The 19,647-nt window shown below is 38.3% G+C and overlaps 1 protein-coding gene across 9 annotated transcripts in view; it reads left to right on the forward strand.

The window, feature by feature from the left end:
- Positions 1 to 17: 17 nt before the first annotated feature.
- PBRM1 (polybromo 1) overlaps positions 18 to 19,647 on the forward strand; it is an 87,587-nt gene continuing 67,957 nt past the window's right edge. For 2 of the 9 annotated variants that reach the window (XM_074958239.1, XM_074958245.1), the window contains exons 1-13: positions 18 to 35; positions 2,581 to 2,644; positions 3,305 to 3,427; positions 5,089 to 5,244; positions 7,212 to 7,309; positions 7,894 to 8,041; positions 9,434 to 9,577; positions 10,419 to 10,535; positions 11,451 to 11,519; positions 12,389 to 12,487; positions 13,618 to 13,703; positions 18,199 to 18,297; positions 19,270 to 19,361. In XM_074958239.1, the coding sequence (XP_074814340.1) occupies positions 3,389 to 3,427; positions 5,089 to 5,244; positions 7,212 to 7,309; positions 7,894 to 8,041; positions 9,434 to 9,577; positions 10,419 to 10,535; positions 11,451 to 11,519; positions 12,389 to 12,487; positions 13,618 to 13,703; positions 18,199 to 18,297; positions 19,270 to 19,361 (1,147 nt within the window). In that variant the 5' untranslated portion in view covers positions 18 to 35; positions 2,581 to 2,644; positions 3,305 to 3,388. Of the gene's footprint in view, positions 36 to 2,580; positions 2,645 to 3,304; positions 3,437 to 5,088; positions 5,245 to 7,211; positions 7,310 to 7,893; positions 8,042 to 9,433; positions 9,578 to 10,418; positions 10,536 to 11,450; positions 11,520 to 12,388; positions 12,488 to 13,617; positions 13,704 to 18,198; positions 18,298 to 19,269; positions 19,362 to 19,647 lie in introns of those variants that run through there. The other 7 variants (XM_074958240.1, XM_074958244.1, XM_074958246.1 and 4 more) reach the window with 7 other exon arrangements.

Consider the following 19,647-nt stretch of genomic DNA (forward strand, 5'->3'; position numbering starts at 1 on the left):
GCCGCGGCTGTCGGAGGCGGAGCGGGGCCGGCTGGGTAAGCGCTGGCTGCCGGCCTGGCGGCTCGGAGCGGGCAGCCGGGCTGCAAGAGCCAGGAGGCCGCCGCTTCTCTTTGTGTGGCCGCTGCGCTCCTGGTGGGGAGACAGCGCCCCCGGCGTGGGGGTGCCCTGCCCGGGGCCCGCCCCGGACCCTTCCGGCGGCGTGGGAGCTGCTGATCCCCTGTTCCCATCCTCATCCCTGCCACCTCCCCCGGGCAAGGCACCAGCTCCGCTTCCCCTCGCTTCCAGGGGCACTGATCCTCCCTCGGTGAGGCTGGCGGTGTTAGCCCTCTTTTGCGCCTAGGGGGAAACTGAGGCATGGAGCGGGGAAGCGGCTTGTCAAAGCAGTCAACTGGTTGAGTCGCTGTCGGAGCTGGGAACAGACACAAGGAGTCCTGACATCCACGCCCTAACTCTGACCTCCAACACATTACTCTTATTTTATTCATAGCACCTAGGTTCTCCAGTCGAGGATCATGGCCTTTTGTACCGAAAGTATCATAGAAATGTAAGGGTGGACGGGCCTTCAAGAGGTCATGAAGTCCAGCCCCCCCGAAGCTGAGGCAGGACCAAATAAACCTATACCATGTGCTGTCCAACCTGTTCTTAAAAACCTCCAGAGATGGTGATTCCACAGCCTCCCTTGGTAACCTTTTCCAGTGCTTGACTAACTTTATAACTAGAAAGGTTTTCCTAATATCTAACTTAAATCAACCTTGCTGCAAACTAAGCTGATTACTTCTTGTCCTGCCCTCGGTGGACATGGAGAACAATTGATCACAGTTCTCTTTATAACAAGTGTTTACATATTTGAAGACTGTGATCATGTCTCTCCCCACCCGTCTCTTCTCTAGACTAAATATGCCCAATTATTTCAGCCTTTCCTAAGAAAAGACAGAAGACTTTCTGTCCCAGAGAACTTGCAACTAAGAGGGTGGAGCATACCTCAGGGTAGGTAGGAATGATAGACAAATCCATGTGCATGACATTTTTACAAATCAAAATATAGAAAGAGAATGATGTAATATATACTCTTTCCCTCAGTTTTTCTACCTGTAAAGTACTGGGTGCATAGTTAATGATTGTACAATATTTGAAGATGTGTATGTAGCTATATACAAATATTTATAGGGTCATAAATAGACCCAGTCCTCCCAAAAACCTCCTTTCTTACCAAACGAGCCTCACAAAATTTGCTAGAAAATATATACCATTTAGTAATATTTAAAGTAGAAGCAGACCTGTATTACACCCAGTAGTTGATCAAATAAGCAGTCACATTATCTGTCCCTTGTCCATTACCCCTTCAAAGATTAATGAAGAAATAAACATGTGCATTTAACTTTGCTAACTTTATCCTTTTAGAGTTCATCATTCCCTCCATCCACTTTTCCTCATATGTTTCAGGCCAGTTTCAGGATTTATTTATCAGTGATCATATAGAAAGATTGTATGATATATTCCCTCTGTCATTTTGTGACATTTGGCATTATCTGAGAAATATTTCTACAGACATGTGGAGGATACCCACAATGCAAACAATTAGTTTTTCTTGACACCTGTGTCTCTTTCCTGGTTGGTTATTTTTAAAGGGACGCAGAAAGGTAAATGCTTGTTAAAACCCAATTGGCTTGTTTTAAGTAAATTGCCTTGAATATGTGTAAAAGCTTGACTCTTTCAAGGAGATTAAACATTATATATTGATGGGTCCTTAATAGATTACAACAGAAAAATGTTTATTGACATATCATCAGGAGATGTGGCAATGAGTGACCTGTCATGTTTTAGGAGTCACAAGAGAGGTCTCTCAGTGAGTAGCTGTAGAAGAAGGTATTATAAGAGATCTGACTTTTTAAGACTGGCTGTAAAGGTTATGAAAAATGTTCAAGATTTAAAGCAATTTTTCATGCGAGTGCTGCAGAGACACTGTTCTTAGGTCCTGTGGGAATGTCTGAATAGCTCTCAAGGCCTTCTCTACTTCACACAAGGCGTGAAAGTGTTTGTAGGTAGGGAGATTGTTGGTACCCCAGGAGGCACCATGAGACATCAGTTCCATTAAGAAGAGAGCAATATTTTCTACACTTTCTCCACTAAATTATAAGGTATTCTTTTGAGATCAAAAACTTGATTATTGTGCAAAAACATAGAGATCTAGAGAATCTTTAATGCAGTTCAGGCTCTGAAATGTTACCAGTTTTATGGCAGCTATTCAGTATTGTTTTCTAGCTGTCAAACATCTTATGGGTGATTCTTACTGAATTTGGGTATATGATGGCGTCCAAACCTTGATATAGGTTTTACATAACCTAAGTTGCACAGGGAGATAAAGCTCCGAGGTACTTAAATGAAGTACGTATTAAAACTTAATGCTTAATATGCTCTTAAACTTCTTCTGTAAGAGCATGTGCGGTGTAAAAATACATAGGAAAAATTTGTCATTTGGTTAACAAGTTGTCTTCCATGTCTTTTGGTTCTGGTTCCAAACACTAAAATAGTGCATACTAGATAGGTAAGACTAATTTTATTTTCTGTTTTTTTATACAGTTCTGTATATGTGGATGGGATTTGTTAGAAAATCAGTCTTAAAAGAGAAACTGGCATTGATAAGGTATAGCTATTCTGTTAACAAAATACAGGTTTATATTTTATATCCTGGTTGATATTCAAGCTTGGTTTTGATAGAAATGTTTTTCAACAAGCATACTGATGTATTTATTGCACAATCTTATACTGGTAAACTTTATTATGTAATAGGGTATGTGGCTGAAGTTTTATGAACAGGGGCTAAATGTTTAGTAAGGAAGGCTACTGTTCAGTAAAGAGAGCCATAAAACTCCTCTGAAGATGTTTCTTGATGATGTGGGCCATTGCTGAAGACTCTTATTACTTTTTTGAAAACTTAAAACTTTTTTTTATTTATACATTCACTGTGCTGCTTCTCCCACCAGTTTACAGTGTTGCAGTTGTTCTCTCTTCTTTTACATTCAGACTGGCAGTAAAATCTGTGATGAGTCAGCAGGGCCTTTAGGAAAAAGCAAACAGTTTGTTTAAAAAAATCCAGAAAAATGTCTTATTTTTTGTGCAGAAAAAAATACTCTATGTGGAAGTTTGTTTTTGTTAAGAACAAATCCAAAAAATACTAATCTATATGTTCCTCTCCTCCCCTGCCTTTCCTCTCTCTCCTCACTATTTTTCTTGAACTCTGTCGATCCACTCTCTCCTTTTTACCCTTCCCCTCTATTTTTCTCTCCTTTTTCTTCTCTTTCAGTTTAGACTGTACTAACACCATTGCTGAATTGACACTTTTAAAGCCTTACCTTCTCCCAGTATCTTAACTTGGCCAACAGACACTATGAGGAGACTGGCTTTTCGAGGTGCTGGTTGTACTCTGGTAAATCTGGTACATTATTGATCATATATGCACCATTCTCCCTTCTCCCCTACCTTGACCTTTTTCTTTTTTATCCTGGCCATAATGAATCCCCCCCTCATATTCATTCAACTTATTTAAGTGTTTGCAGGTAATTAATTCTGTTCCTAGAATACGAAAGAGATACCCTAATGTAGTTATGCCAGGTTGCTGCACCATTTAAAAACAACACATACAAGAAAAAATGCCTTGATTCTATTAGAAAATGGGAGGAGATCTGGGGAGTCTCTATACGCATTCAGTCTTTAGTCTTTGAGACTCCCAACAATAGTGCCAGTAGAGAGGAATCTTTGTGGTACTGATCCCTTGCCACTAGAAATTGTGCTAGGTCCACCAGCTTGTTTCATAAACCACTCAGTAGTTGTTGGATGGTTATTAATTTCAGTCACTATTTACATTAGTAAATTCAAACCCGTGGCCAAGAGGAGACAGACACTCTTACATTGCCAAAAAGAAAAGGAGTACTTGTGGCACCTTAGAGACTATCCAATTTATTTGAGCATAAGCTTTCGTGAGCTACAGCTCACTTCATCGGATGCATACTGTGGAAAATACAGAAGATGTTTTTATACACACAGACCATGAAAAAATGGGTGTTTATCACTACAAAAGGTTTTCTCTCCCCCCACCCCACTCTCCTGCTGGTAATAGCTTATCTAAAATGATCACTCTCCTTACAATGTGTATGATAATCAAGGTGGGCCATTTCCAGCACAAATCCAGATTTTCTCCCCCTCTTCCCCCTCCCCCCCCCATTGAGAAAACCTTTTGTACTGATAAACACCCATTTTTTCATGGTCTGTGTGTATAAAAACATCTTCTGTATTTTCCACAGTATGCATCCGATGAAGTGAGCTGTAGCTCACGAAAGCTTATGCTCAAATAAATTGGTTAGTCTCTAAGGTGCCACAAATACTCCTTTTCTTTTTGCGAATACAGACTAACACGGCTGTTACTCTGAAATCTTACATTCCCAGTTACTTGAGCCATCCAATCCACACTGATTTCAGCATTGGAGAGAGAATGGGAGGGCTTGAGAACATAACAAAATGTAACCAGGTTACAGCCCAAACCCCTTTTGGTGTGATCCCATGACTAGATATTAAGCAGTAGTTGTGATTTTTACTTGTCAGTGCAGACTCTTAATTACATCAACAGGGTTGTTTGTTTTTTGCTTTTGGGTGTGGGGTGGAGTACTTGTCAATCAGAATCACCAAATTATCTCTTGTTTGAACTAGTTCATCTGCCATGACAAAAGTTCTTGTTTTATTATCATGTATGGAGTGACAAGTCACAAGCATTGATGGGTGATTTAAGAAAGGATACTGGTAAGTGTTGTTAGATACATACATTTTCATCACCCTATAAGAGTCCAAGTCACTCTGATGGTATGGTGATGCATGGCAGTATAAAACTCAACGATAGATTGGATTATCAGGTAAACTATCGACGACATAAGCAGTGTTTTAGCTATATGATTTCGTGAGGTAATAATACATAACTAAATCTCAGTGAACCATCTTGAATACATACATCCTAAAGAACTGCAAGTTTAATGCTTACTCTCATCAGAGAGATTGGATGCAAAGCCATAAGTTTAAGAACATCTTTCTTTATTATAGAAGAAGTTGGATTCCATGGGTTCCAAGAGACGAAGGGCTACTTCTCCTTCCAGCAGCATCAGTGGAGGAGATTTTGATGATGGTCACCATTCAACAAATATACCAGGCCCAAGCAGGAAAAGGAGGAGACTTTCAAATCTCCCAACTGTAGATCCTGTAAGTACCATTGTAACCCCTTCTGTGTTATTGCAAAAATCCAAATGTGGAATACCTTTTGAAATCGCTATAAGCAAACATTTGCAAAATAAATAAAAGTAGGGGCATAGCGAGCAGATCGAGGGACGTGATCGTTCCCCTCTATTCGACACTGGTGAGGCCTCATCTGGAGTACTGTGTCCAGTTTTGGGCCCCACACTACAAGAAGGATGTGGATAAATTGGAGAGAGTCCAACGAAGGGCAACAAAAATGATTAGGGGTCTAGAGCACATGACTTATGAGGAGAGGCTGAGGGAGCTGGGATTGTTTAGTCTGCAGAAGAGAAGAATGAGGGGGGATTTGATAGCTGCTTTCAACTACCTGAAAGGGGGTTCCAAAGAGGATGGCTCTAGACTGTTCTCAATGGTAGCAGATGACAGAACGAGGAGTAATGGTCTCAAGTTGCAATGGGGGAGGTTTAGATTGGATATTAGGAAAAACTTTTTCACTAAGAGGGTGGTGAAACAATGGAATGCGTTACCTAGGGAGGTGGTAGAATCTCCTTCCTTACAGGTTTTTAAGGTCAGGCTTGACAAAGCCCTGGCTGGGATGATTTAACTGGGAATTGGTCCTGCTTCGAGCAGGGGGTTGGACTAGATGACCTTCTGGGGTCCCTTCCAACCCTGATATTCTATGATTCTATGATTCTAAAAAATTATATTTAGTGAGAATATTTAAGATAAGGGTATAACTTAGTGTTCTATGGATGTTTTCTGGAGTTGCAAAGTCTTCTTCCAGGCTTTCCCCATGGGACGGTGTTCTACATTTCTAGGGAACCCCGAGGAACAGCTTCTGTTTCCTTTGGTATATTGTGCACTTGCCTGGCCTAAGCGCTAATTTTGAATGACATGGGCAAGTTACGACTTCCTCCTGAGCCCAGCAGCACTGATTCTACACTGGCTGTAGAACATGGATATCAAACTCATTCTGTGGAGATGTCTGAGTTACACTTTTAATTATGGTGTGTGGGCTGGGGAATAAATTTAGGACTACGTATCTCCTTCAGTCCACAGCAGTTCTCCCACTGATGTCAATACAAGATTTGCACAAAGAGCAAAAGACAGAATATTGTCTTTCTATGTAGTACCTAAAGTTCTATTATTTGTTCAGCACCTTATTCATCCCTGACCCATGAAAATATGTTCATCTTTAGGACCATCCCAGTTGATGTCCTTTTTCTTTTCCTTACTCATTCTCCTTCAGCTGCTTTTCTTTTTTTCTTCACTGTCTTTGTATTTCTTGTCTTATCTTCCCATTGTATCTGCTTCCGTGTAGCAGTTCCGGATTTCTATACCTTATGGCTTTCACTTCCTCCCCATCCTCCTTCCATCTGCTAAAATGATCAGCAAAGAAATAGTAAATGCTGACATTTGAAGTGCCATCCTTAGACATTAGTTATCCTAAGAGAGATTAACTGTGAGACATTGGAGTCCACATTTCCTTATTTATTGTTTCTGGTGTCTTCTTGAGTCTGTAGTCAACACTGTGTTGGTTTACATTTGGGAAGTTTTCTTTGCAACCATGAGGGCTAGAAAACTCCCTTTAAAAAAGAAAAAACACACAAATCTGGGTATGCCATAGTACTATATTAATACATCAAACGGGCTGGGTGTTTAATACCCCCACTGTAGAGCAACTTATGGCGTGACACTCCCCTCCCCCCACCTTCCTACCCTAACAAAGGCTTGGGCATAAATCCACACCCCTGAGAGACGTAGCTCTGCCAACCTAAGCCCTTGTGCAGACAGAATTCTTCCATTGGCCTAACTACTGTTTCTTGGGGAAGTGGATTACCTACGTTGACAGGAGAACTGCTCCTGTTGGCATAGGTAGTGTCTACACTGTAGCATTTCAAGTGCAGACATACCCTCAATTTGTTGCCTCCTTAGCATTTCCATTGTCTTACTGGATTGTTCTTGCCTTTTAGATTGCTGTGTGCCATGAACTGTACAACACAATCAGAGATTACAAAGATGAACAGGGCAGGCTCTTATGTGAGCTTTTCATTAGGGCACCAAAACGAAGGTGAGGATGTGGCCTTGATTGGTAACAATCTAGGTATGAGAGCTAGTCCTGGAACAAAGGGATTTTGAGAAATAGCTCATCTGTGTAAAAGTTGCAAAACTCGTGCATTAAATATGCAACAAGCTTGCATTAGTCTTTTGATCTTTATATTTGATAGCATGCCCCTTTGAACTGTGACACAGGTGCCTGTGTTCAGGCAGAAAAGTAAACGTTTGATTTTATATGAAACATTGAATATAAAGCCTTCCTGACGTTGAGATCTGTTTGACTGTAAAATTGTCTCCAAAGGTGGAGGAGTAAAATAATAAAATATATCCTAGGGAACAACCCAGAACTGACTCTTGGGAATGGAATAGGTGAAGAGAGAGACTATTTCTGTCTGTAATTTTTTATAGATTTAAGATAAATTTTAAAACGTGCTAATTCATTTATATTAAGGTTGTTTGTAAATTTGAGCTATTTAAGTTGTAGCAAAAACATACTAGAAACGTTTCTGCATTACTCTTAAATTTGTGCAAAGTTAAATACTGTAGGGTTCGCTTTCAGTGCTCAAACTCTAATGCCTTTACTTATTGTTACAACAGAAATCAGCCAGACTACTATGAAGTGGTTTCTCAGCCTATTGATTTAATGAAAATCCAACAGAAACTAAAAATGGAGGAGTATGATGATGTGAACCTACTGACTGCTGACTTTCAGCTACTATTTAACAATGCAAAGGCTTACTATAAGGTGAGGAAGCTTCATTTAAAGGCCCAAAGTCATATATTCTGACAATAGCAGGTCTGGGTGCTTTTAGAAGATACAACCAGTTTCATATGTAAGAGACCACTATGATAATATACATCTGTTCCAGTACTACAGTGGTTCCAAAACTTTCCTGTAGTGTGGACCAGATCTTAATACAGAGATTACCTAATATGCCGCCTCCTCTCTCTTTCATAACCCTGTAGCATTCTTGCCCAACTACAACAATTTCTTCCATGGAAAAATATTAGGAAAGTATGACTTTTTAGGTGTCTCATGTAATGTGTGTTTTCCTTTGGGGAAAACCATTAAAGAGCACAAGTAGAATCCTGAACTCAGTACTGAGCAGGCAAGTAAAGGACGAACAGATTTAAAGTATTTTACCAATACACTTCCCATTTAATGAATTGGTCATTCTGAATGATCAAGTTAAATACAGAAAAGCAAATTTTATAATTTTTTTTGTATTTTGAAAGAAAAGAGCAAAATTAGTGGGATGATTTCATCTCTTGCTTCCATCAATTCCTTCTCTCGGCTGGAAACAAGCAGGAGAGCTAAGTGGCAAACAAGTGGTTTGCTAAGCATCAGTGGTGTGCAGGACACTCATATGGAATCTCTGCAGTATTGTACTCTGTTTAAAAAAGCAGTAGTTATGCACTAAATCAGAGGTGATCGAAGCTCACTTTGAATGCAGGAGCAGAGAGAGCGAGTAACAGGGCAGAATAGGGAAATTGGGGTCTCTCTCTTTCTAGGGGTAGCTTCTCCTGGCCCCAGCCTAATCACCCTGGTTCCTACATGCTCCTTGGCCTAGACTCAGTCAGAAGTTGCTTGTGTCTGGGGCAGGGCTCAGTCAGAGACAGTTCAAGCCGAAGCTCAGGGTTAGAGAGCTGTGTGAGACATGTGGAGGAGACCAGGGACATAGATCAGCACTAGCTCCCCTCATCCCGCTGGTTCTGCTGCCCCTAATATGAATGGTACACTTTAGATGTTAATGGGTTTTATTAAGGTTATCTTTAAATCATTTTGTTAGCCTCTTTTCTAAAATTTAATTAAAAAGTAAAAAGTGTGTTTCAGAATCTTAAAAAATTAGAATGTTTTCCTGTATTTCTTGCATTGAAAGAATCAATATCTTGTGGCAGAGAGGGGATAAAAGAAATCCAAACTTCACTGCAAATCTAGGGTAAATTACCTAATGTCCTTAAGTGTGGTGGAGGCTATCTATTTTAATTCATTACCATTCCTGACATCACTGTGTTGAAGAATTACACAGCCAGTAATTGCTGTTTTCTATTATTTAATATATTTCACTTCAGAATGCTCAGAATTTTAAAATAACTGACTAGCAATAATGTTGTGCTGTTTGGTTCATTCTCACAGCCAGATTCTCCTGAATATAAAGCAGCCTGCAAACTGTGGGATTTGTATATGCGCACAAAGAATGAGTTTGTTCAGAAAGGTGATACTGAGGAGGAGGAGGAAGAGGATGAAGGGCATGACAATCAAGGGGCAATATCTGAAGTAGTAAGTAGGAAGCGTTGCATTTATAGTTTGCTGGTGAAATTAAGAGGTGTGTGAAAACTGGACTTTCAGAATAAGGTTAACCTCAATTTATGGAGGGACATCGGTCGATGTGTGGTTATTAAGCTGAGCCAAAACAGGTGATGGGACATGTGTCACTAGATTATGTTCTGATATACTGTTTAAGGGTTCTTACACACACATAGAAAACAGTAATGGTTTCAGTACTCAATAAGTAAGTATTTATACCTATTTATACCTTTGCATATGTTTGTGCATATATTAGTGAACTCTTAAGAAATAAATAGTTACAAGATGATCAGTGATATAACTATTGTATATGTGGTTCCATTTTAATCAGTTTATAATAAATATGACCTCTGTAACTTGCATGATCTGAGGCCTGGTGCAAGTAAACCTGGGTCCCCCTGAGAACACTTTCAGATGAGACACCTGTATGGTGAACACCATGGTGTTATTCTCAGACTTGTTGTTCTTTTTACTGCCTTAACCCAGGGACTTAGGCTAGAGCTACACCTGCAAATCTCCGTTAGTACTGCATGACATTACAATGCATATTTTTATTTAACTCTGAAAAACAGATCTGTGCACGAAATGTGTATGTGATATTCAGACTTATTCACGTGTCTTACTAAACGCATAATCATAATACTGTGTCTTGAAAAGTTGCACACATCTTTATAGCTGCTGTTTTCATCTTCTTTTCCTTGAAAAAGAACGTTTATACATTTACACTGAAATATTTTACAGGGGCCATTAGAAGCTTTTATAAAATTGAAATCTTTCTCATCAAAGCTTTTTGTAACTTCATTTCCTATACCAGTCTTCTCCAAGCTACTTGAAAGAGATTCTTGAACAGCTGCTTGAAGCTGTAGCCATAGCCACCAACCCATCAGGACGTCTCATAAGTGAGCTGTTTCAGAAGCTTCCCTCTAAAGTGGTGAGTAGTGAAATGAAGTCACGTGTGTTCTATGTTTGGTATCTGGAAAATGGTATAACTGATACTGTGGGCTGACTGTGAGACTAACGGTCAAGTGAACAAAAATAAATAAAAATACTTTAAGCACTACCAAGTCATAACATTTTGCTTTGTGGTGGAAATCGCCCCCTTATGCCTGTTTACTGAAGAAGCCATTATCAGTTTAATCAGATAATGTACTATAACATTTTAACACTGAGAGCAAACTATTAGGTGTGTGTATAATGTCTAATAGCTATCAATATCAAAATGTTGTTACGCATTATCAGATAAAGGTCATGTTATAAAATCATTGCTTCTTTCTGAGGAAATAGTTTTTTTTTCATATCACTTTGGTGGAATGATGAAGTATTTCATTTTTCTTAATTGGCTGTAAGGGCTGCTTTTTGTTTTAGCTGCTTTCTGCTGGTAGAATGGGGTTTATGGATCAAACCTAAAATAATCTTTTTACTAATATAAATTTTGTTTTGAAGTCATTTACAGCTCAATTTAGAGTCGGTGTAACTCCACTTAGTTTAAATTTCATCTTAGTGTAAGGGATCTAGTCTCTGAGTTCATTAACTCGTTTGGTGAATCTGTATAAATAAACCCTTTCAGATGTTGTTAATCGATATTAGTTATGTGAGCAATGTATATCTTAATGATAAGGAGAAATTAAACCATTTTGGTTAAGAGAATAAACCTTAATCAAGTTGCAATGCTGAATTTGTACATAATCTTTCAGCTGTTTTGTGGTGGTAATCTGTCTTCTTAGCTGCCTTTGGTAATAGGCCATCAAATATAAGTGTTTATTTAATACTGATTTTTATTAAGTGTTTCCCTTGTGAATTATATGTGCCAGTGTACAACCATAGATATATCATTTTTGTTTTCTAGCAATATCCTGACTATTATGCAATAATTAAAGAGCCCATAGATCTTAAGACTATTGCCCAGAGGATACAGGTACAGTATGATCATGTTAATGAGCTGTATATTGTAATTTTGGAAAAATAAGGTTTTTAAAGTTTAGAAGCAAAATTTTATGTAGATCAGTAGTAAGTGTAATTTTTACCAGTAAATTAAGAAACTGAAAACTATGCTGCTCTGAGGTTCAGGACTAGCTATAGTCAGTCCTGGACTAGTGTGCCAAAAGTAGTCACAGTTTAAGGTTCAGTGTCTTAAACCATTAATTGTTGATCTGAATGAAATGCCAGGTACTGTGATTTCTTGGCCATGTACTAGTATAAAGTAGTCATTTCTGGCCAGGGCAAATTGAGATATTGAAGTTTAGATTAGTGTCATTCTCATTACCATCTTGCTTTGTCCCACTCACCCTTTCCTATTCTTATTTGGTTTTAGCTAGCTGTTTTTTGAACTCCTAGAGCTAGAAATTGGTGATTTCTACAACCTGAAATCATTCAAATCTAATTTTTAAAATGAAGTATTAGTCTCCAATTCCAGAATTTTGTGAAATACTGACTGCTAATGCATTCTCAACTTGAAGTGGAGGATAGAGATGAGTTAAAATGGTAATCTGAATGATGTGTTTTAAAGTTTGCTTAAAATAATTTTGGAGTCAGTGCATTGTTCATTTAGTTTGTGGGACCTGTCACAGAAAAAATAACTTTTATATTTGTATCGCCTCTATGATTTTCTTTTCTTTTTTGCCAATGAATTCTTTGTTTGTTTATATGCTGCATAAAGAAATGTCTTTTTTCAATGTGAACTTACCTTTTACTTTCCAGTGTTTTGCATTTTCTTTCTTCATGTGACAGTATAGAAAGGATCAGTTTTTATCTAAAGAGTAAACTGTTCTGTTTTTTGTTCTGCAGAATGGAAGTTATAAAAGCATTCATGCAATGGCCAAGGATATAGATCTTTTAGCAAAGAATGCCAAAACCTATAATGAGCCTGGATCTCAAGTATTCAAGGTTATTTTCAGATTTTTTTTTTGACAATTAAGTCAGGGTTTCAATCTTTATTTATTGTATTACATATTTTTAAGTTATTAAAATGGTATTTTGTGTTATAAGGTTCTAAAGCTTTTCTAATTTATCTCAAAATATTAAAAAGGATATTGTCAACTAATTTCTATTCCTTTTATTGTTAGTAGTTCCCTATTAGAAGTTTGAAACTCATATTCTTTCCTTGTTGACTGTTCTGTTCTGTTTGCCAACTATACATTTCTCTCTTCCAATTTTACTTCAAATGGAACATGAATCAGCCTGGTGTCTTATAGGAATAGAGGCTGGCTCACTGGCTATTAGGTTAGAAATGCCTAGAATTCCTGGCATTACAAATTCAAATCATGGCACTTGACTGTTCATTATCACAGACTGCGCAGTTTAGTGTAGGGAGGTCTGCAGCATAAAGCCTGAAAGATGGAGGTCCTGCTCCTTTGCATGGATATTAAAGATCCTATTCCATTTTTTGTAAGAGTATGCATGCATCATACGGCCAAAACTCACTTTTCATCTCTCCCTCACCACTTCCTTTTCTCTCTCAATTGACCAACATGTTGTGTGCATATTTTCTACCTACCTCCTTCCTGTACCTAAAAGTGAATGAATTTCAGTGGTGAAGTGATTCCTGCATATCTTTTAACTTTTGGGATGAAGGGCACTACATATATGTTATATTCTAAGGGTAAAATCTATTGGTATAAGAGTAGAGGTGGATAGAATGCTAAGGCAGGCTAGCTATGACACCAATCATCTTCCAGTGCAGAGAAGACAGACAAACCCACTCATTCTAATGTATTGTTGTTGTGTGTGCGTAAGTCGTGGAGATTTTCTTTTAAGGATTTGCAAAGAAGTGCCATAGACACTAGCCACCATTTTATTCCCTTTTATTTAACCATTGAAAGTCTCTTTTCAAGTTAGATTTTGCTATAAGACTTCTGACACTGGTCAAATTTACTCTCTATCAAGAAAATATATAACCCTAACTTTTGTTCTTTTCACACTATTTTAAATCTGTATATTTATATCTATAGAATTAGAGTAAATCCTTGACTCAGTCTCATTTTTCTAAAATGGAGTATTCTTATTTCAATTAACAGGATGCAAATGCTATTAAAAAAATATTTAATATGAAAAAGGCTGAAATTGAACATAATGAACTGGCCAAGTCAAGTCTTCGAATCAGGTACTGCAAGTAAAAAACAAACACACAAAAAAGTGCTGTTTGAGGTCTGGTTTACATGTATTTACTGATATTTAGTTTCTTAATTTTGCCCCCAAAAAAACACAAACAGGAAATGATAGATAAAATTAACTTACTTGCTTGTAGCTTTAAATCTTATAGACCATTGAAATAGATTTTTGAAGGTAGCTGCTGAAATATACTGTATAAGTGATATATTCCTACTGTTAAGATATATTTGGCACTGAAATATAGAGAGCCTGTAGGAGCCCCTAAAGTTAAGTTTGAGCCAGCTTCTATTCTATGTGTTTAACAGGTAGAAACAGAAAAGCTGGAACAAGGAGCACAGGCTCAGATCCTCAAAGATATTTAGGCATCTGACTCCCACTGAGGTCAAATACATTTTGAGGATCTAGGTGAGCGTGCCCTTCTTCATAAGAGTTGCTGGATGGCCAAGGGCCTCTGATGTATCCTGGAGGGCTGCAAAGAATTAGGGGGACCAAGGATTCATTTTTTGCATGAGCCCAAAATATTTATTGGGAGGGAGCAGAGAAACAGCCCAAAATTCATTAATTCAGGTGTCTAGCAATCATTTGAAGAAAAGCCCAGGATTTAGTAACACTCTTTGTATGTGAAAATCTATTTTAATTGTAATAAGGAGCAGAATTGTGTGTGGGTAGGGACAGAATTGACTTGTTGGGGATGGAGTGAAGTTTTGGAAATGTAAATTAAATGGATATGGCTTGTGGGAGAGGGGGTAGTGCAGGTTTTTGTCATTTGGGCTATAGGGGTTGGTCTTGAACAAATAGGTGTTGAGATTTTTTTTTTTTTCAGGCCCTGTTATTTCCTTCCTGAAATCACATTAATTGGAAAAAGCTTTTTCCTCCCACCCAAATCCTCACTCTTCAAAATATCAATCTGGATATTTTATGCACATTTCTTATCTCAGACTATATCTAGACAGATCCAGATCTCTCATAAGTTTCACTTGATATCATTGGCAGTTCTCAAAACTGGTATTAAATACTTACCAGGGTGAATTATATTCTCTATCAGAAAAGCTAAGTGACATCTTCCAAATGAGCACAAGAGTTAACAACTTCCTTGGCAGAAAGGGAAGTTCTTTAGATATTTTGCAAAGGACCTACTTGGAGTATGTATCCTTTTCCGAAATAAATCTCTCCTCTTCTGAAGCTGTTTTTGTGATAGGATAGAGAACTCCACAAACATCCTTACATTAAAGGCATTCAGTTAACTTAAATATTTGTCTTAAATGTTTTACCTTCTGTTACAAATATCACCTAAGATTAATATAAATTAAAGAGATTAGAGAACTATACACTTTTTACAAAAAGAAAAGGAGTACTTATGGCACCTTAGAGACTAACCAATTTATTTGAGCATAAGCTTTCGTGAGCTACAGCTCACTTCATCGGATGCATACTGTGGAAAATACAGAAGATGTTTTTATACACACAGACCATGAAAAAATGGGTGTTTATCACTACAAAAGGTTTTCTCTCCCCCCCACCCCCCTCTCCTGCTGGTAATAGCTTATGTAAAGTGATCACTCTCCTTACAATGTGTATGATAATCAAGTTGGGCCATTTCCAGCACAAATCCAGGTTTTCTCACCCTCCGCCCCCCCCCCCCCCCCCACACACACACAAACTCACTCTCCAGCTGGTAATAGCCCATCCAAAGTGACCACTCTCCTTACAATGTGTATGATAATCAAGTTGGGCCATTTCCAGTCAAACTGGACAGTCTCTACGTAAAAGAATAAATGGACACAAATCAGATGTCAAGAATTATAACATTCATAAAGCAGTCGGAGAACACTTCAACCTCTCTGGTCGTGCAATTACAGACATGAAGGTCGCTATCTTACAACAAAAAAACTTCAAATCCAGACTCCAGCGAGAAACTGCTGAATTGGAATTCATTTGCAAATTGGATACTATTTCTTTAGGCTTAAATAGAGACTGGGAGTGGCTAAGTCATTATGCAAGGTAGCCTATTTCCCCTTGTTTTTTCCTACCCCCCCCCCCCCCCCCGACGTTCTGGTTAAACTTGGATTTATGCTGGAAATGGCCCACCTTGATTATCATGCACATTGTAAGGAGAGTGGTCTGTGCTGGAAATGGCCCAACTTGATTATCATACACATTGTAAAGAGAGTGGTCACTTTGGATGGGCTATTACCAGCTGGAGAGTGAGTTTGTGTGTGTGTGGGGGGGGGGGGGGGGGGGCGGCGGAGGGTGAGAAAACCTGGATTTGTGCTGGAAATGGCCCACCTTGATTATCATGCACATTGTAAGGAGAGTGGTCTGTGCTGGAAATGGCCCAACTTGATTATCATACACATTGTAAAGAGAGTGGTCACTTTGGATGGGCTATTACCAGCTGGAGAGTGAGTTTGTGTGTGTGTGGGGGGGGGGGGGGGCGGCGGAGGGTGAGAAAACCTGGATTTGTGCTGGAAATGGCCCAACTTGATTGTCATACACATTGTAAGGAGAGTGATCACTTTAGATAAGCTATTACCAGCAGGAGAGTGTGGTGGGAGTAGGTATTGTTTCATGGTCTCTGTGTGTATATAATGTCTTCTGCAGTTTCCACAGTATGCATCCGATGAAGTGAGCTGTAGCTCATGAAAGCTTATGCTCAAAGAAAGTCTCTAAGGTGCCACAGGTACTCCTTTTCTTTTTGCGAATACAGACTAACACGATTGTTACTCTGAAACCTGACACTTTTTACAGTTTACTTGGTGCTTTTGTCAGTACTTCGTGTTTATAGTCAATTTTTACTGTGTCTTCTGTTTAATCAGTCAGTTTCCCCTGTTTGCATAAATCTTTCATACAACAACAGCAGGGAGGAAAAACAAGAAAATGTGATTTGTAAAATCACAAAAATTGGCAGAGGGATTCATGTGCAGGAATAATTCTTGAAACATTTTAAAATATTTCTTTCAAACGGTGGTTCTCAAAGTTGTTCTGCTGTTTGTGCAGGGAAAGCCCCCCGGACCGGTTTGTTTACCTGCCGCGTCCGCAGGTTCGGCCGATCGCAGCTCCCAGTGGCCGCAGTTCGCTGCTCCAGGCCAATGGGAGCTGCTGGAAGCGGCGCAGGCTGTGTCCTCTCTAAAGTCTACTATAGCTCATTTAGGCCCTGACACCGCAGAAACCTAGCACGTGTGTAGTTCCTACTGAGATCAGTAGGTCTACATCTATGTTTAAGGATTTTCAGGATCAGGGCCTAAATCGTGACTCACTGACTTCATTAGGAGTAAAGGGGGAATCAGGACCTTGCAAGGTTGGGTACTGTACTTAATTTTGAGGCTGTGACTGTATCTTAACCGTAACACTTTTTGTGTGAAGATGGCTGACAAACAATTATATTAGTATTTGTTAGTTGAATTCCTCTCTCTAGTACTGCCAATCCCTTCTCTATCCCTTAGTTATCTTATTCTGTAAGGTTCTTTTAATATTTTACCTTGTCTGTGAAACTTCTATGTTGTTGTGTAGGGCCACAAGTTGACTTCATGTCCAGAATAATTTGATAACTCTCATCTTGATTTCTATACCTTTTAAAAAATTCTTTTTAAAAAGTGTTTTGCCTCAAGCAGGCCAAAAAAACCCCACTCTTAAACAAAAAATAAAATTCCCCAGACACCTCATAGTCAATTTGAAGGAGAGAAAAGTTTAATTAGAAAAAAGTCCTTCCTGCTGTCCTGAAGACTGCTATTGGCTGCTGTTAAGCACAGACCTGTTATTTCAGATCCCTTTTAACTTACTAAACTCCAGATGGGTCATCTAGGTTTTTTTTAAGAACCATGACTTCTTAATTCTTCCACCTCATCTGGGAGTCTTTCACCTTACACTGTTTTTAGCAAAAAACCTCCTTAAATTATTCTAGCCTATTTTTCCTCTTAGTTTTAAAAAGCTTAACTTTATAATAACTCTTTGCTAATTTAAATACTCTAATCATCATGTCAAGAATAATCCCAATTTTGTGTCTCTATCCAGATGCACATCCTTCATTCCATTCATCATCATAAATTGCCCCTTTGCAGTGCACTTATCTGTCTTTCTTCAGATAATATGACCAACATACAACAGTTTCCACAACACAATTTAATATGCTTTATTAAGTGATAACACAATAGGCTTGGCTTTGTATTGTTAACCTTTCAATTTTTAGTAATATCCTGTTAACCATCTTTATTGCTGCAGTATGTTGGGCTGAGAATTTAAATAGGGTTTCTATCAATATTGCTAGAACCTTTTCTTTTACCTTTATAAACAAATTCAGCATCATTTACATTATGATTAACTTGGGTATCACTTTACATTTAGCAACATAACATTTTTTGTGCCTTCTCTGAGCCCTTTTCAAGATTACTCTGTGAAAGAGCTACATTCTAGTTGCATCTCTTCTTGCGTCTAAGGCGACTTTCTCTCTCTTTTTCTCCCTTTCTCTGCGTTGTTTCTTCTTCTTAAAGGACTCCATCAAATTTGGCTGCTTCCAAACTGACAGGTCCTTCCTCACAGGGTAAAGGCAGTGTTGGTGATGAGAGAAATTCTACTAACAAATATTACCGGTAAGTAAATTGTCTGTTTTGGTGTGGCTGCCATCCAGTTAGTTTATTTTTTATTTATTTATTTTGGTCATTTGGAACTGTTACAGTCAAAGCTTTTTTCTGAAATTTGGGGTGTGTTTTTTAAGTGAACTCTCAAGCTTAATGACCTAGGTACACAATAATTAAAATATCAGATTTAATAATCCCTACTTCCCAAATAGCATAGTTTAATAGATTATTTACTCTATATTGTTCTTTATTATTTTTAGTGTTTTACTTACATCAACTATGATACAAATTTAACAGAATTTAACATTTATTTCCTTGGAAATGCTCCAAAGAACAACATTTTATATTTCATTACAAAACTGGTCATGTTAGAAGTATCAAAGATATGTATTTCAACTCACAAATATTTTAAAATAATTTTAAAATAATTTTTAAACATGTAAAACGAAAGAACAAGAAGAGGCAAAATGGAGGAGAAAACCCTTAAAGGAAAAGGGATGCATTTGGAATACTGTTCCAGGAGACTCAATCAGTTGTCATGATTATGTGGGGTATTCTGCCCTGTTCATCACTCAGGAGTTCTGTGGCCTAGTATATTGAACACGATCAATGGCCTCTTGTCACTCCCACAAAGTAACAAGAAAATCATGCCTTGGTGGGTGCTTTTTGATTCTTCATCTTGAACTGTTTTTCATTATGAATGGTAAATATTAAGAGTAGGGCAGAGTTGGGCAGACTAAGCTTTAACTTCCCTATTGCAGTAGTTCTCCAACTTTTTAACTTGGTGGAGCACTTTATAAAATAGATGATATCATGGGCCATTGTCCTCTGCTAACTTCCCATCTTTCTTGGGTTAGTCCTGTCTGCTCTTCTGGTGGTGGTTCTGTGGACTGCTAACATGACCTTCATATTCCACCAATTATCCACAGAACATAACTAAACAGTAGTTTGATACATACACTGCTTTTCTTTTTACTTTTAAAGTAACAAAAGATCAGTCCAAGGGGATCGTTTATCTGCAATAACCATGGCATTGCAATATGGATCAGAAAGTGATGAGGATGCTGCTTTGGCTGGTAGGAGTTAATACTTCACTTGTACCAATTTCAGTTTATTAAAATTTACTGAACGATGTCTGTATGATACTTCCTTTGCTACTTTTCTGGACACTGCTGATTCCAGTTTATTTTGAATAGTTTCCAAAGCATGACATGCAATTTCATCAGTGCTGGTCACTGGTTGCTAGAAGTGTAGATGAAATGTGCAGTTGGCAAGTGAAGGAAAGCCAAAATAAGTTACCTGCTTTGATTCTGATTTTTGTTGCATTGCAATCCATGAAAGCTTTATAAACTGGGAAAAGTG

Source organism: Natator depressus, chromosome 7, assembly GCF_965152275.1.
Source record: "Natator depressus isolate rNatDep1 chromosome 7, rNatDep2.hap1, whole genome shotgun sequence".
Lineage (NCBI taxonomy): Eukaryota > Metazoa > Chordata > Testudines > Cheloniidae > Natator > Natator depressus.